Source organism: Setaria italica, chromosome II, assembly GCF_000263155.2.
Source record: "Setaria italica strain Yugu1 chromosome II, Setaria_italica_v2.0, whole genome shotgun sequence".
Lineage (NCBI taxonomy): Eukaryota > Viridiplantae > Streptophyta > Magnoliopsida > Poales > Poaceae > Setaria > Setaria italica.
The window spans coordinates 8,771,889-8,789,193 of record NC_028451.1 but is presented as its reverse complement, the minus strand read 5'-3'; the positions used below and the strand labels follow the sequence as shown (position 1 = coordinate 8,789,193).

General features: G+C 42.6%; 3 protein-coding genes across 4 annotated transcripts; 2 read left to right on the top strand and 1 right to left on the bottom strand.

Moving 5' to 3' along the window:
• The first annotated feature begins 1,346 nt into the window (after nt 1–1,346).
• LOC101765880 (protein CIA1) lies at nt 1,347–5,946 on the top strand. The gene is made up of 10 exons (XM_004955839.3): nt 1,347–1,678; nt 1,822–1,968; nt 2,054–2,272; nt 2,481–2,545; nt 3,137–3,202; nt 3,289–3,366; nt 3,916–3,978; nt 4,545–4,614; nt 5,042–5,125; nt 5,338–5,946. The coding sequence occupies exons 1-10, from the start codon at nt 1,493–1,495 to the stop codon at nt 5,413–5,415; spliced, it is 1,056 nt and encodes a 351-aa protein (XP_004955896.1). The 5' UTR covers nt 1,347–1,492; the 3' UTR covers nt 5,416–5,946.
• A 630-nt stretch (nt 5,947–6,576) lies between these two features.
• Nucleotides 6,577–9,407, bottom strand: LOC101766295 (vesicle-associated membrane protein 724). The gene is made up of 5 exons (XM_004955840.2): nt 8,874–9,407; nt 8,172–8,313; nt 7,967–8,087; nt 7,088–7,150; nt 6,577–6,999 (listed from the first exon to the last, which is right to left on the bottom strand). The coding sequence occupies exons 1-5, from the start codon at nt 9,139–9,141 to the stop codon at nt 6,841–6,843; spliced, it is 753 nt and encodes a 250-aa protein (XP_004955897.1). The 5' UTR covers nt 9,142–9,407; the 3' UTR covers nt 6,577–6,840.
• A 2,056-nt stretch (nt 9,408–11,463) lies between these two features.
• LOC101766703 (pentatricopeptide repeat-containing protein At3g06920) lies at nt 11,464–16,751 on the top strand. Of its 2 annotated transcripts, XM_012844019.2 has the most exons (3): nt 11,464–14,511; nt 15,174–15,213; nt 16,341–16,751. In XM_012844019.2, exon 1 carries the CDS (start codon nt 11,536–11,538, stop codon nt 14,179–14,181), a length of 2,646 nt encoding a protein of 881 aa, XP_012699473.1. In that variant the 5' UTR covers nt 11,464–11,535; the 3' UTR covers nt 14,182–14,511; nt 15,174–15,213; nt 16,341–16,751. The 2 variants fall into 2 exon arrangements, with proteins under 2 accessions (XP_012699473.1, XP_004955898.1); XM_004955841.3 differs by lacking the exon at nt 15,174–15,213.
• The last annotated feature ends 554 nt before the right edge of the window (nt 16,752–17,305 follow it).

Here is a 17,305-nt window from a genome sequence, read left to right as displayed (position 1 = left end):
AGGGACAGGGGGGATTCGCAAAAAAATAATTTTCCATTGCTAGCCAGCGGGCGCTTAAGCGCAAATTAACCCCATCTCTAGCTCTATTCATTGGATTAGCATCTTGTGACCTTGATTAAGAGTTTCCAAAGTTGCATAGGGTATCTGATTTCCACCAAATACGTTTTTTTAGCTGTTGAGAATCTGCTTAGCCACTTAGGGTGATCTTCAGAATAACTAGGAATAACCATTAAATCACTCACAGTTCAGAAAACTATGAATCATGTTTTGCATTCACCCATCATAAAAATAGATAAATTGCTAATCGCAGACTATAACCGAGGGTTTGTTTTCAAACCATAAATTATGAATTAGGTCATGCATACACAAGTTTGATTTCAAAGCAGTTCCACATTTTGTACTTTCGAAGTAAAGTCAAATTTGCCATTGTTGATGCTGGTCCATTTATTTAACCGAATCGGTTTGTCACTGATACTGCTCTTTGCGGTGTGGGTGTGGCGTCCACGCGCGGCTAAGGTGCAATATACAACACCTCAAATAAGACCTAGGGTATTATGCTACTCTGGCGACCCGAACTTGTATAAATCTGTGTCTTGTGTCCTCGTTTTTACCATCGAGTTCCAGGTCCGACGATTTCCCACCAACCAATATACTATCTCGGGATACCCCTTGGTAGGTTGTTGGGTATAAAATACCGACAGCTAGTGGCACGTGTGAACGGGGCGCCCCCAGCGGCATCTCTCGGATCAACCTCGGAATCTCCTGGTTGCGGAGATCGGGTCGCCCGTGCTTGGCTCACGGAAGGTGCGCGAGGTAAGGCTAGTCCCAGTGTAAGGTTTCATCGCACTGTTTCCAAGGATGCCACATCATCCCATAAGGTGTATTCTCATGAATGAAACAGAGAGTCCCAGTGCATAGTTTCATTTCACGATTTCATAGGATGACCATGACATTTAATTGTGAGGCATGTGATTGGATATGGTTAGATGAAATGAAACTCTATAGCCCCCAATGCAAGTTTCATAGTCTTGGAAACAGTGTATACACAGTTTCATCCTGATGAAACTCCTTCCCTCTCTCACTTCATAACTATCATACCATGTCATCATATATGCTGATGTGTCACTGTATTTAATGTTCATGAAACCTCTATGAAATCTCCAGTGGAATTAGCCTAATCGACAGACAAGGTGGGGTGCGATTGAGGAGTTTTTTTCTCGTGAAAATATGCCGAGCGAGAAAGTCAGTAGCTGTATGTTTGCGGGGTCTATAGGGAGCTGTTGGAGGTTATTTTTAATTAAGGTACTGGCGGTATTAAGGGAGTTTTTAGACACCGACGGCTGCCGCAGCCACCACCTCGCAGCTTTTGACGGTTTGACCTCGCCTCCCCTGTCCCCTCTCCGTCCCCCCGCTCCTTCGAGCGACCGTACGCCGCGCCTCCCCGAATCCCCGAAACCCTAGGCGCGCCACCGATCGCCGGCGGCCCGGGGCCATGGACGGCGGCGCGGGCGCGGCGGTGGAGCTGCGCGAGGCCCACCGCCTGGCGGGCCACGCCGACCGCGTGTGGGCGCTCGCCTGGAACCCATCCCCGGGCGCCGGCCCCGTCCTCGCCTCCTGCGGCGGCGACAAGGCCGTCCGGATCTGGAAGCGCGCCCCCGACGGCGCCTGGCACTGCTCGGTAAACGCCCAAGCCTCCTCCCCCTCCCCGCCGTCCCCGGTAGCTTCGATTTTCGTTTGGTCCCCGTCCCGAGCTGCGTGCGGGGGGTTCGGATTGCTGCGACGCGATGCGATAAGCCTGATTGGTTCCGTCGGCTTGCTCAGGACGTGCTGGAGGACACGCACAACCGCACGGTGAGGTCCTGTGCCTGGTCCCCCGACGGGAAGCTGCTGGCCACCGCAAGCTTCGACGCCACCACGGCCGTGTGGGAGTACAACGGCGGCGACTTTGAGTGCGTCGCCACACTGGAGGTGAGCTGCTGGCTTGCTGAACTTGAAAGAACCAACTAGTCACTGGGTTCATGCCGGTGCTGACTTTGGCGCTGTGGGTTTGCAGGGGCACGAGAACGAGGTGAAGAGCGTGTCGTGGAGCCCATCCGGGTCGCTGCTCGCCACCTGCAGCCGGGACAAGACGGCGTGGATATGGGAGGTGCAGCCGGGCAACGAGTACGAGTGCGTGTCGGTGATGCAGGGGCACACACAGGATGTGAAGATGGTGCAGTGGCACCCTCTCCTCGATATTCTGGTCTCCGTCAGCTATGATAATACAATCAAGGTATGAAGTAGTTTGACTCTGGACAAATGCACGAGTTGTGTTATTGCATTTGCTTGTTCTGTGTATTGCGTTTGTCGTCTTCTGTTGCCTAGTCACATTGCTATTTTTGGATGCTATTACTCAGGAGTGCGAAAAAAAAGGGTGGAGCACCTCCATCTATATTCAGCTACTATTAAAATTGATTGATATGGCAGCTTGTATGATATAGGTCTGGGCTGATGACGGGGACGATGAGTGGCACTGTGTACAGACATTAACCGAAGCCAATAACTGGTAGGGAACTCTTTGGTATATTTCCATTTTTTGTAGACTTGTATATGATATCCAAACCGCTAAATAACTGAATTCCAAGTCCGATGGTGTTTTTGTCTGTAAGATGTGATGCATGAATTTCATCCCATTTTACTTATTCTGCACTGCATTGTTATTGATTCTAAAATTTGGACTAAATTGTTGTCTATGTCAACCGCCTTCAATATCTGGCCCTGCGTATTTTTAATCTCTACCTCCATTAGTTATTTCACCTGCGTCTTTTCCCCTGTTCTCACTTTGCTGAAATGCCACCTCTTGGTTCAAGTCAAACATAAGAAATTAACAATGTGTTTTTGGATTTTTCTGTTAACTTGTAGGATCTTCTTCTCCACACAGTTCCTCATTGAGATCAATTCTGTGCCACCCCTCTTACAAAATATATGGAATAGATAATTTTCTTTACTTTTTAATTGTCCAGTGCCAGTTATCTATTGGCATTATGTTCGCTGACTTATAGCAGAAGTACAGAACACGAAAATTCCATTCTAGTTTCACTGCTTGATGGCTTGCATTAGTGTGTTGTTTGATTGATCACATTTTTCTTAATTCCAGTGGTCATTCATCAACAGTATGGGCAGTATCCTTCAACCATAAAGGTGATAGGATGGTCACATGCAGGTTTGTGCTACAACGCTTGATTAAGATTTCTCTTTTGCTGGGTTTTTCCCTAAAGCAGTTACTAATGCCATACACCTGTTATTCAGTGATGACCGCACATTAAAAATATGGGACACCAGTGCTGATTTGTCTCAACCAAAAACTGGTGAAGGTCATGAATCTTGGTAAGATGTTAGTTTTCTTTTCTATAATTAATCATACGCTCTCTGCATATGTATTTGGTAACCTGGCAAAAGCAAACCTGTGGCTGAAAGATTAGGTTGCAGAAGAACCTGTTGTAGTAACAATTCCATCACCAGTCCCCAAACATCTACTATGGACTACGTATCAAACACATTAATATCTTTTATGCCATCCATTAATTTTCGAATTTTCTGTATCAAAACTTTATTTTTTCTACTAGTCTTGTCTCATTGCAAATGTAGAACAATTAACTAGGATGTACCTTTTCTTTGCACGGAAGTGTCTGCCTTGTATCGTCCTTTCAGATTGGTTAAAGTTGACTAGCTAAGACATACATCCTACTATGCTTCACTTAATGGACATAAGTTGACTTAAGTATAACTTTTGAAGTTCTCTTGATAATTGATATTATCTTTTAGGACAATTGATAGTATCATTACATCACTCTGTGAAGCTGAAGCTAGATGCAGAAACTCTGCTGTCTTTCTGCATTACACCTCCTAAGCAGAATGGTTATTATTTGATTTCAGGCGACACCTTTCTACTCTCACAGGATATCATGACCGAACTATTTTTTCAGCCCATTGGTCAAGGTAAGTTGAATTCTCACCCCAAAAATATCCTTGATAAATCAGAAGAATGAAATTCTTTGGCAAGTTTGTCAACTAAATGTAACGAAAGTTCTAAATTGAGTCCATCTATATGAATCATGTCATATTGGCCTCTGCCTTATAATTGAGAGAATTGTGCAGTCCACTATTTGACAAATTGGGGCCCATTGTATTTATGTTGATAAACTTTATTATGCCATGTGTCAAGATTTTTATTAACCAATGGACAAAGGCCAAAAAAAGACCTGCTTAAAGAACTTGTGCCTGAATCAGACTATGCTGGTAAAACTCAGATTTCTGCCTGGATCAGACCATGATTTTTATAGCTTTAAACTTAAAAATATCATCGCTGTATCTTATAGGTTGAGTGTTCTCTTGTGGCCTAAGTTTTAATTCCCCAGCTTCTGTGGCACTGTTGCTTCGTGGTTTGAATCATCTAACGTATTACTTACTCCCATTCTGTGATCTGTCTAATGATTCCGTGCTAATTTAGTGGCATTGTATCTTATACTATTCTTTGGTATTTCTATGTTCCTTGTACATGGCAGTGAGGATATTATAGCTAGTGGTGCTGGCGATGATGCGATCTGCTTATTTGCTGAGGAGAGGAGTAGCATGGTATGCTATCCTTCCATTCCACCTTTTTTTTTTCATGCCAATCTATGTGGTATGTTTCCCTGTCCCATATTTGCGATAAATTTTGAAATACACTTTTCTAGTCATAATTTAGTGTCCAAGCTTTTCAGGTAATGAATGTCAAGGGCTGTTTATAAATTTGGAAAGTACACATTACCTTTTTACGAACAATTTTCTTATTTTCTCATTTTTCTAGCAATTTGACTGGTTTGGATCAACTGCCAAATGATATAGGCTCTTATTTCCCCCCAAAAAAGTGCATGACACTATTTTGCAGTACCAAGATGGCATTTTTCTTTTGCAAAGCATATAAGCTTTCACACATTTGGCGGTGAAATTATTGTAGAAAAGGGAAAGAAATGATATATGGTGTTTTGCTCAGAGGATTGATGTAATCTTGATGGTGCAGGCTGAGGGGCCTTTGTACAAACTAATATTGAAGAAAGAGAAGGCACATGACATGGACATAAACTGTGTCCGATGGTGTCCTCAGGTAATTTCTGAGAATGATCGACAAATAATCTCAATTTATTTAACTGGCGAGTAATGCCTGAGAATTAGCAGCAATATAGTTTAAATTTAATTAGCTGGTGGCTTGGTGCAATGAATTTCATCTGCACCTACCTGTCTGTTTTCCTCTACTTTTGCCCATAATGGCTCCTTAATTTCGGGTAGAGATACTTATCTTCTCAAACAAATTTCTAGGACCCGAGGTTATTGGCATCTGCAAGCGATGATGGCACAGTGAAATTGTGGGAGCTGAGGGGGAGTGTACTGGATTGAGTTTTGTTCCTAGTTCTAGGTGTGTACCTTGAGGTTATAGAGCAGATTAGGCATCACCTTGGGGTTTCTGTTTTACTGAAATTTGCTCCTTGTTTAGTTTATACTTGTATGTCAAGAGGGTGCATGGTGATGTTCTTTTATCAGATTTACCATGCAAAGCATGAACAATGCCATCCTACCAAGACTTGGAATTGTTCGTTTATACATTATGGTCCAACCAATTTACAAATAAGTTATTGAAGATGCAGCTTGCATCAATGACGAGTCCAAAGTACAGATTTACAATTTCTTGTTCCTATGGTTTCAAAGCTTGATGCTAAAGTTGGTTTACAACAAAGGGAGTGATATCTATTCATGCCCTGGCAACCCCTTGGCGAGGTTGGCGATGGTGATCGATGATGAGAAATGGGAGTTTGTGCATGTAATTTTGGTTATTTATTCTATACTTTGCTAGTTTGCTATGTATTCTCTGTGCAACTGAACATGGTGGAGTTAATTTGTTAATACACAAATCAATGATATGGTCTTCCAGAGGTGTCCGCCAAGTGTTGGATCCATATTCCTTTGTGGAGGGCAAACAATTTTACTGCAGTTTATAACATATATGCAATTACCGGAAAGACCACTTGTTTATTGGTTCACCAGGTTTGGTGACCAACTTTGTTTTGGACGTATTATTACCATTTGTATATTGCTTTCCACTTTTCCAGTGGATGCAGGAAAGGTGCACTTTCAGCTCTGTTTCTCCGCCTGCATCTTCTTTAACACCTTACAAAATAACTCTCTTCTCTGATGGATTATGTGCAATGGGGACCTTAGTTTCAATGTGGGCTTACCGCATGCATTCGATTGGTATAGTTGAGAAGCTAGTGCCTAGTGGATTGGAGTTCCGGATACAAGGCGCAAGATCACCCATTCTGTAGAGTTTAACAAATCCGCTGAAGCAAACAAAATGGAAATTGCAAACAACTCGTGCTGTACTGTTATTCAAAACACGCGTTTATCCCTTTGACATCGTTCGGATTATGGGAAAAATAGCTAATCTAAAACAAAACTGTCTTAAAAAAATATTACCGAACGAGATTGTCATAATTGTCCGCAGGGCCACAATAGAGCTGACACATAACTCTTTTAGTTTGCCCTATATGGCTATATGTTATATTCAGGAAACAGGAAAGAAGGAATGCATTTTCAGCTAGATACACAAGAAACCGTACTATCACTTCATATCATTGCTGGGCATACATTCTGAATACACCTCATAAGTGCAGGAAGATGAACTCAGCTTTACATTTGTATAGCGGTAAATATTCAGTGGAATCAAACTAGAGAAGCGTATGTATGTCGGTACACTTGATTTCACCAGCACGAATTCACGTTCAGTTGACTCCTAGCTACCACTATAGTAGTGCTGTACTGTTCTTATTATGTTTCATGCTTCGTGCAGTCAAAGCCTTGACACACGGACACCCAGACGATAACTACGAGAAGCAAAAGGATTCCCAGAATCACCAACTTAATCTTCATGTTCTGCAACCAAGTCTTCCTACGAATTTTCACCCCTTGTTTCTTGAACTCCTGTGCCTGAATTACATGCAGGTTGATCATGCACGTCAGGAAGGAAAAGCAGCACAAGACTGGTATTTTGACAAGGGGATCGGATGACATGTACCTGACTACGTAGATCAGAAGTCTTGTCTTGGAGTTCACTCAATGTTTCTCCACGGCCCAATGTCTGAAAATACCCAAAGAGGCAGAAATGAAGAAACTATAATAGGGATGCCCAGTTCAAGCTAACAATAATAGGAATGCTGAAGTGCTCCAGGAATTCAACAATATGTAGAAGCATGGCAACATCTCCAACTATTTTTTTAACTTTGTTTACATGATCATTACAAGGTCCATATCAGCCATAAGAGCAAGTTGATGATTTCCATGCAACACACTAAACGCAACCTGTATCATTTCTATCAAGGGATCACAACTATGAATGATTTCCTGATTTCTGCATGGTGACTATCATACTGGTGTAATCTTATTATTCTTCTAACATTGAACATTATTTTTTTTCGATAGAAAGTCATGTACACCTGAAACAACTCATTGGAACTGGACGTTTAAATTTAAATGTAAGGAAACATAAAATGTAAATCCATTAACCTACTAAAATCAACTAATTTTATTGAGGATGAAATCAAACTAACATCTAAAAACAGGGTCAGGTGGCATAAAAATTGAGACAAGACCTAACCGGGCAAATAAACTTTACTGTTGGCATATGATCAGTCCCTTTGAAAATAGAAAACTGACTTTGATTGTTCTCTATGTGCTTAAGAAGTTATATGTACTAATGAGACACTCCAATTAATAAAATAATAGCAGCAGTGAAACTGATCTCAGTCCATGTGTTACAATCGATGGGTTTGGATGGCACCTTAACCAAGGATAAGTGGATAACACACGTTAATCATGTAACCTCGGCCCATGAAATGCCTAACAATAACAACACAAGAGCATATGCTCCTTCTACACAAAGGAAGGGATAACATACCTTTTCTATATTGTCTAACATGATATTTTTAACTTCTGAAACTTGGGCTTGCACTTTCAAAGTTTTGTCTAGTTCCTCTGAATGTTCAAGAACATACTGAATGTGTTGCTTTATAACTGGCCTGCATTGATAAAAAGCTCAATTCTCAGGAAAAAAAGATAAAATATTGTATGAAATTCTCAGTACAACTTATTGCAAGACATACCCATATTCTTTATTTAGACTTTTTGCAAGAGCTGTATCAGCTTTACCACCTCCATATCTCTTCATGAAGTCATCTTTTAACCTCTCAAGAAAGGCCACCGAGACATTCTTTGGAACGGATTCCTTCGCAACTACACAATAGGCTACAAAATATTCAAAGAGAAAGGTGTCACCATGGATCTACACTCTACAGATTATTATATTATCGTGTGATCTATAGCAGTTAAAAAGTTGTGGCCAGATTTTCAAGGTCCACAGCATTGCTGTTAAGCTTTTATAGCTACAGGAGGATAGAGTTTTCTTCCATATGCACAAAATAAATGTCTCCTTCCATGTATCAGACTGCAATTGTCAGGAACAGAGCACAAGATCCTGGTGTTGACAATGAAGAGCACTATTCAACACAAGATCCTGAAAATGGTTTCCATTTCTTCTCTTCTAATTTTGTTCCGGTGTGGAATGTCAGTTGCCATAAGGATTGGTAATGCCTTTTCAGGGGGGTGATCTTGCTATCCAATTGTGACAAAACCTGAGATCAGTAATTCTCTTTACTGATGTACATGCTGCAGCAATCAAGATTGGAACTTTGCTACTACCATGTTTAGCACAACTAAGATGCCACACAAAAGTAGAATCCTTCCACATGTAGCACTTCCTACTTCTATATTACTATTAGAGTGCGTCATTGATGAAAACGCCTCACCGTAGCCGCGGTGGAGGAGGAAGCTGAACGTGTGCCGGTCGCAGGAGTAGCTGAACCGAGCCGGCGCGCCGCTACCGCCGGGGCTGGCGGAGGAGGAGCCGGCGGGTAGCCGCTGCAGGCATTGCGCGGCGATGGAGGGGAAGTTGCCGGTGAACTCGGTGTACTCCGCCAGCACCGCCGTGCCCCGCGCCACGAAGGCGTAGATCAGCCACTCCGCCTTGTCGCCGCCCTCCCCCGCCCCCTTCCCTCCGGGCGCCGGCGACGCCATCGGATCAGGACAGGGCCGCTCGCCACCGCAGGCCGGATCTCGTATTCTTTGGCAAGATCGGAAGGGAGGGATCGAGGAAGGAAAGGTGGTGGCTGGTGGGAGGCGATTCCGGCGGTTTCTTGGTGCCGGGGGAGAGTATCGAGCGCGAGACTGCGAGAGTGAAGCTCGTGAGTGTGCAGTGGCGAACGCTGTCAGTCAATGCTGGAGTAGGAATGCGTGCTGCCTGTGCTTGCCAGCGTCCGGTCGGCTTTTTCTGGTTGCTTTTTTGCACTCTCGTGCTGGACTGCCTGTCCACTTCCATTGTTTGCGACCTTTGTCCTGCTGACATTGATTGCTTCTTTCTCTTTCGCCGCTCAACCAAACTTCTCTCTGGGCACTTCTATACTGGACCATGGCACTTTTAGGACAAAGGGACATTTCAGTGAAATTTTGTAGTAATTTGACATGACACACTAATTTTCATATCAAATACAACTACTAACAATATTATAATTTTTACCAAAATTTAAAGGATTTATACATTGCAAAAGGAAAATTTGATCTGGAATATGCATATATGGCTTTTCCTATGTCCCACTTAAATGTTTGTTTATATAGAACTTTAGAAGATTTAACTATATATTTTTGAAAAAAATAAAACTCTTTTAGATAGGAAACGATAAGGGTATGATACAAATTCATCATAATCTCATTAATTAATATATACTAGGAGACATTTCTCTTATTAGTCATTTTTTCAAGAACGTGTCGTCGGTTTCCTCAAGCAACATATGGTATCTCAATCTTGCTCTCTTGCTATCATCCCGCATATGCAATAACTTATCAACATGAGTTACCCTTGCCTTATCCTCCCTCGGTCACCTATCACTATCGGCTACTGATACTGGTTGATCTTGCAATCCCTCGACCCCCTGCGTTTCTAACCCTTCAATCCCGAATCAACTCTATTCCGTCAGAAAGCTTAAGGCATGTTTAGTTTCATTTGGTATATATATGAATTAGTTTAAGATAGATATTTGTCTTTTTTTTATTTGGTTGGGTGAATTGTACCGATTCATCTAGGATAATGCTATCCCACTTGATATAACTATCTACTAAGAGGAGTGAACCAAGCAAATTGGTTGAACTCCATACATATATCCTGTGGTGCATTCAACCAAACACACCTTAATCTTGTAAAGAGGTTAAAAAATGGGAGTAAATGATCTTGGACTAGAATTAGTGATGGGCACTGATGGCGATGCACTAATTTTCCCTCACTTTCACGATACAATCTTCACTTTCCAAATTATCAGCCAAATAACTATCACAGACTAATTTCATTAAACAATGAACAATAGCAGCAGACCTAATCAAAACAACAGTAGATAGAACCAGCCAGAACTAGGATAATTAGATTAACCGTTGACGACTCTTCACCCGTGGACAAAAGCAGCCACGATCAAAGAGGAGGAACTCACAAAATTCAAACGCACCCAGATTATACACAATCTGATCGCGTTCCTTCACAATTCAAAATTGGATCGACTTCAGATAGCAGATGGGATCGCCATCTTCTCTGGAGTAGCGCCCGACGATAGAGGAAAAACTCTCGAAATAAAACTAAGTCTAGGGCCACAAAACCGACCCCTGGCCAATTAAAAGTGCGCGCAAGCACTAACTAGCACTTAGCAGGCCCTGGCATAAACTGGACTCAAGTCTGACTCAAAACGAAAGAGACCAAACCGACCCGGAGTCCCAGATTTAGGTGAAACACCCGACGAAACAAACCTGGACTCAGCACAAGCTAGCAACTCACATTTAGAAATAATATAAAATAATCCTAATCGATCTCCAACAGCATGGTTCCAATCTGAACAATTGATTTTGATTTCTTCTCTGGATGCTTCTTGCAAATATTAGACTTAATAAATACCATATTGCCTGGCACGGCTGTAACTTGAACTTTATTCTTCGACTTCTCTCCATATTCATTTTACCAAAAGACAAGGAACCAAATTTAATTGAGAAAGTATTTATAACCTGGTCATGATTTTCAGCAAGGATAATATCCATTGATTTTCAGCAAGGATAATATCCGAATGGATGGTCACTTCAATATGCTACAACTAGGAGAATGTCATTAAACTTCATATATACACATTATTGTACCTGTTGTACTCAGTCTAATTAGCTTTATAGGAGTAAGTATTTTTTTTAAAGCAGGTTTGGCAGTTCTTTTCGCAAAACAATGTACCAACCTCATTTTTTCTTAAAAAAAAAGAAAAGAGAAAATAACCTTCAAGCCCATCTCCAAACAAATAGGCCTGGCATTGCCCATTTCCAAGTTTCAGCGAGGGCCCAAACGGGCAAACCCGCCTTGTACCTCAGCTAGGTTTTTACCATTCCCTACCCATGGCGGCGGCGCTGCGGACGCCGGCGGTTCGCCGGCCTCTCCTCGCCGCTTCCACGCTCCTTCGCACCTGCCGCCACCTCTCGTCGACCAGTCCACCACCTCCACCGCACCACCCCAATCCCGTCGCCTCTGAGCTCCTCCGCCTCCTCTCCGCCGCCCCTTCATGGACGCCCGACCTCGCCGGCGCCGTCTCCTCCTCCCTCTCCAGCGCCCCGGCCTCCGCCGCGGACGTCGTCATACCCGTCCTCCGCGTCCTCAAGAACCCCTCCATCGCCGCCCCATTCTTCCTCCTCGCCTCCTCCGCCTCATCCCCGCACCCGCTCCCCGCCGACGCCTACAACGCTGTCCTCCCGTTCCTCTCCCACGACCTCGCGGCCCTGGAGAAGATCCTCGAGGAGATGAGCGTCCTAGGGTACGGCGTCCCCAACCCCGCCTGCGCCGACCTCGTCGCCACCCTCGTCCGCGCCCGCCGCCTGACGACGCCGAGCGCGCGATTGGGGCCCATGCGGCGGCTCAAGTTCCGTCCGGCGTTCTCGGCGTACACGGTGCTGATCGGCGCGCTGGCGGAGGCGAGACGGCCCGAGCGCGCGCTGGAGCTGCTGCGGCAGATGCAGGAGGTTGGGTACGAGGTGGGCGTGCCGCTGTTCACGACTCTGGTGCGGGCGCTGGCCCGTGAGGGGCGCGTTGGGGGCGCACTGGAGCTGGTGGATGAGGTGAAGGGGAGCTGCCTTGAGCCAGATATCGTCCTGTACAATGTGTGCATTGATTGTTTTGGGAAGGCTGGGAATGTGGACATGGCCTGGAAGTTCTTCCACGAATTGAAGGCGCAAGGGCTGAAGCCTGATGACGTCTCGTACACGAGCATGATTTGGGTATTGTGCAAGGCGGGGAGGCTAAGTGAGGCTGAGGAGCTGTTTGGTCAGATGGAGGCAGAAAGAGCTGTGCCTTGTGCATATGCGTATAATACAATGATTATGGGCTATGGGTCTGCAGGCCAGTTTGAGGATGCCTATAAGCTGCTTGATCAGTTGAAGGAGAGGGGTTGTATTCCATCTGTCGTGTCGTTTAATTCGATTCTCACTTGCCTTGGGAAGAAGAGGAAAGTTGAAGAGGCACTGACCTTGTTTGAGGCCATGAAGATGGATGCAGAGCCAAATTCCTCGACATATAACATCATCATTGATATGCTTTGCATGGCTGGAAAGGTTGAGGAGGCCTATAAGTTACGGGATGAGATGGAGCATGCTGGTCTGTTCCCTAACTTGCTGACAGTGAATATAATGGTTGATAGGTTCTGCAAGGCAAAGAAGCTTGACGAGGCCTATAAGATTTTTGAAACTGCAAGTCAAAGAGGTTGCAATCCTGATTCTGTGACGTATTGTTCTCTTATTGACGGATTAGGAAAGAAGGGAATGGTTGATGACGCTTATAGGTTATTTGAGAATATGTTAGATGCAGGCCACAATGCTAATCCTGTCGTATATACATCCTTGATAAGGAATTTCTTCATGCATGGGAGGAAAGAAGATGGACACAAAATCTTCAAAGAGATGAACCGTCGAGGATGCCATCCTGATCTTACCCTACTCAATACATACATGGATTGTATTTTCAAAGCTGGTGATATTGAAAGGGGAAGAGCAATATTTGATGACATCAAGGGTTATGGCTTCCTTCCTGATGTCCGAAGTTATTCCATTTTGATTCATGGTCTCACTAAAGCTGGCCATGCTAGAGAAACTTCCAACATTTTTCATGCCATGAAACAGCAGGGTTTTATTCTTGATGCCCGGGCTTATAATGCTGTCGTTGATGGGTTCTGTAAATCTGGTAAGGTGGACAAGGCATATGAAGTTCTTGAGGAGATGAAGGTAAAGCGGGTACCTCCTACAGTTGCTACATATGGATCGATTATTGATGGTTTGGCTAAGATTGACAGGTTAGATGAAGCTTATATGCTTTTTGAGGAAGCAAAATCAAAAGGAATAGAATTGAATGTTATTGTGTATAGCTCCCTCATTGATGGGTTTGGAAAGGTTGGTAGGATAGATGAAGCTTATTTAATATTAGAAGAGATGATGAAGAAGGGTTTGACTCCGAATGTTTACACATGGAACAGCCTTCTGGATGCTTTAGTGAAAGCTGAAGAAATCAACGAAGCCCTTATTTGTTTCCAGTCAATGAAGGAAATGAAATGTTCACCGAACACTTATACATACAGTATTCTTATAAATGGCCTTTGCCGCGTACAGAAGTACAATAAGGCTTTTGTGTTCTGGCAAGAAATGCAGAAACAGGGATTGGTTCCTAATGTTGTGACTTACACAACCATGATTTCTGGGCTTGCAAAGGTAGGGAACATAACAGACGCTTGCAGTCTCTTTGAGAGGTTTAAGGCCAATGGTGGAATCCCCGATGCAGCAAGTTTCAATGCGCTTATAGAGGGAATGAGCCATGCAAATAGAGCAATTGAGGCATATCAGGTATTTGAAGAAACTCGATTACGAGGATGTAGAATTAATGTAAAGGCATGCATAAGTCTTCTAGATGCTTTGAACAAAGCTGAATGTCTTGAGCAGGCTGCTGTTGTGGGTGCAGTTTTGAGAGAGATTGCCAAGTCCCAGCATGCTTCGAGATCCTTGTAAAATTCAGCTTCACTGGTTGCTATCTTTACGGTACATCAGCCAAATTGATCTGGCTTCTTCGTACTGTTTGACCGGATTACTGTGATTCAACGTTAAGATAGTGTTCTACAATCCGGTGTGAACACCTCGTCAGCCATTCCTTCCGATGCTGATAATGGAAAGGAGGTCTGAATCTCCAAATCTCAGCCAGCTAACTAGGAGAATAATATCAGTGTCTTGCTCCATTGCTACTTGGTAGCTTCAGATCTACCGAGGATTGTTCTCTGGAGATGTCAAAGAATCCCTGGCTCAGCATGCAGATTCAGAAGTTTAAATGAAACTTCAAGACAGGTAATTGTGTATGTAGCTATCCCTCAATCAAAGAATTCATTAACTCCCTATAATTGTGAGCCCCCAATGGTCCTGTACTTTACTTGTTAAGCAGCATTTGTCACCCTTATATTTCTAATTATTTTATCTCCAGGGCATAGAATTACTGCACAAACTTTAGTTTTTTTCCTTGTGTGTTGTTTACCTTTTCAAACTATTCCTTTGTGTTTCTGGTCTATGTTCAACTATTTGGCCACCAGAATGATGACAGTTAGCCAAATTATGGTATGGTACTATGATGACCTCTAGACTATTCTTCATCAGTGCTCCTGTTCTTCTTTTTTTGAAGTACCAAGCACATGTGTTAAGACTTCATAGTAGAGTTGAAGTTTGCACCATTGATGATAAAATCTTAGATTGGCTGGTTTCTGACCGAAATTTTCTGGCATCTATCACTTCAGACACATTACTTCATTCCCAGTTCTGATGATTTGATTTGTTTTTTTATACACTTTCTAAAACATAAAGGCAAGATACATTTTCCCCCCTGGTATCATTCCCCGTTCAGAAATGTCACATAAAATCTTAGATTGGCCGGTTTCTGACCGAAATTTTCTGGCATCTATCACTTCAGACACATTACTTCGTTCCCAGTTCTGATGATTTGATTTGTTTTTTTATAGGCTTTCTAAAACATAAAGGCAAGATACATTTTCCCCCCTGGTATCATTCCCTGTTCAGAAATGTCACAATGGTTTGATTTGCCTTTTTCTTTTGTACTTTCTAAAACATAAATGCAAGATACATTTTGTTTTTCTAGTATTATTATTGCTGTGTTATTTTTTGTCTGTACCGATTACTGTTAAACATTAGTTACATTTTTTTTTGCCAGTCTAGATATTGTGAGGCTCCATCTTTTGCCATCAAGAACATGATGCTTTTTTTTTCCTTGTGAAAGAGTAATGTACCCTGTTAGGTCTTTTTTTTTTAAAAAACATTATGAGCTATGGTTAATAACTTTTCAACCTGGAATGATGAAAGTTAGCCAAATCGTATACTGATGTGCTCCTCCTTGTGTTATTTTTGTCTTGTGCACTTGGTGAAAAATCTCTTCTTTCCCAAGCACATGATAATATAACTGGAGTTGAAGTTTGCATCAGTATGTGATGATAAAAACGGGGATTGGTAACTTACTGACCAGAAATATCCTGGAGCTTGAGATAAATTGTTGCCAATAGACAAATATGTAAGATTGCAGTCATAATTTGTTTTGTCTCCATGATTAGTTTGTGCAAGTTTGATCATCATGTGGTATGTTTGCTACTCTGATGGCTGTCGTTCAGCTGGTGCTTTGAAACCATAAATTTTTTGGAAATCCAGTTAACACTTGTTTGAGGTTGGGGTCCACTTATGCAATCACTTCTGATTGGATTATCATTGTGATTTTAAAAAAAAGATATTCTATATGCATTTCTGAATTTATTTGTCAGATGTGTTCTAATATTAAGTAACATAACTGATGAAACTATTCCAAATTATAAACAGAGGGGAAAAATGGCACATTCATATTCAGAGAAAACCTGTCTTTTCTTTTTTATTTCTTGTCCAATACTTTGGAGGACATTCTTCTCCAGCATACTGATTTGAATTTGAGTCAAGTGATCATTCAATCAATCACCTCACTATTTTGTTCTGGAGTTTTTAATCTTAGTTTGATGGACTGAAGTCTTAGGTTGCCCTTTTTGATACCCCTTTCTCTTCAAATTGCTACAAACTTGATGTTCCCCCTCATTCGTTTACATGCTGTAATTTGGTCTTAACAGTTATATATCTGTTTTCACTCTTTCCAGGCACAAAATTTTCAACATAAGTATGTCGGGGCTAGTTGTTTCCCCCAAGAGAGAAGACAGGAGAACAATCTGTGGGACCTCTTGTTTATCGTGTGATCGTGTCTTGTTACTAAATTTTTCAAAAATAAAGTGCCCAGGGACTATAGGTCATCAAAGTTAATTTCTGTTTCTTTGTAAGACAGGAGAGGAGGAATGACCAAGAATGTTTGAGGTCCCGATAGAAACACTGCCTTGGCAGCAGAGGTGCTCCGAATAATCTGCTCATTCAAATGTCCTTTGATTAGATTAACTTCATGCAAAACAAAGATTATTTCTAGCGTCTTGACGTGTACAATTGCACATATTATTTAAAGATTAAATTTTTTTTCCGTTGCCGGGGACTCGAACCTGGGTCTCTCCGGTGAGAGCCAAGTATCCTAACCAGCTAGACTACAACGGATGCGTGGCCATCCTAACGTTCAGTTACTGAGTTTAGCACCCTGAAATAGAGCGCTAAAGTTTAGCACTTGGTGTTGTTTATATACAGTGCTAAAGTTTAGCATCTTAGGTGAGAAATGACTGCATTGCCCTCATTTATGACTGGCTTGGGGAAAAGTGGAGAGGAGAGAGAGGGGGCAACTAGGGAAAAAGTGGACTTGGAACCACTTTTAGCACCCATTAGCACCTTTTAGCACTCCTTGGGTGTGCTAAAGAAAACAAGGGTGCTAAACTTTAGTACTCACCTTTTAGCACCTCTGTTTGGGAGTTCAAGTGCTAAAAGTGTGCTAAAAGTAGGGTGCTAAAGTTTAGCACCCCTTTCCAAACACCCCTAATACTATTTTCCTTGCCCACTTCCATCGGAAAAAATGAAAAAAAAACACCCTACTCATTAGAGGGGCAGACGAGGTTGGACCCGTTTGTTTCTGCCCTGTACCAGCACTTTGCAAAAGCGTGTAGTGAGAAAGCGAGGATTATTTTTCGCGTCT

What these genes read in the sequence shown, in the direction of transcription:
- LOC101765880 (XM_004955839.3), top strand. Translation starts at nt 1,493, where the DNA reads ATGGACGGCGGCGCGGGCGCGGCGGTGGAGCTGCGCGAGGCCCACCGC. An exon ending in TTAACCGAAGCCAATAACTG is followed by an intron (nt 2,546 to 3,136) that starts GTAGGGAACTCT and finishes TCTTAATTCCAG; the next exon opens with TGGTCATTCATCAACAGTAT. An exon ending in TTTTCAGCCCATTGGTCAAG is followed by an intron (nt 3,979 to 4,544) that starts GTAAGTTGAATT and finishes TGTACATGGCAG; the next exon opens with TGAGGATATTATAGCTAGTG.
- LOC101766295 (XM_004955840.2), bottom strand. Translation starts at nt 9,141, where the DNA reads ATGGCGTCGCCGGCGCCCGGAGGGAAGGGGGCGGGGGAGGGCGGCGAC. An exon ending in TGTTAGACAATATAGAAAAG is followed by an intron (nt 7,151 to 7,966) that starts GTATGTTATCCC and finishes GGGTATTTTCAG; the next exon opens with ACATTGGGCCGTGGAGAAAC. An exon ending in CTTCTGATCTACGTAGTCAG is followed by an intron (nt 7,000 to 7,087) that starts GTACATGTCATC and finishes CATGTAATTCAG; the next exon opens with GCACAGGAGTTCAAGAAACA.
- LOC101766703 (XM_004955841.3), top strand. Translation starts at nt 11,536, where the DNA reads ATGGCGGCGGCGCTGCGGACGCCGGCGGTTCGCCGGCCTCTCCTCGCC.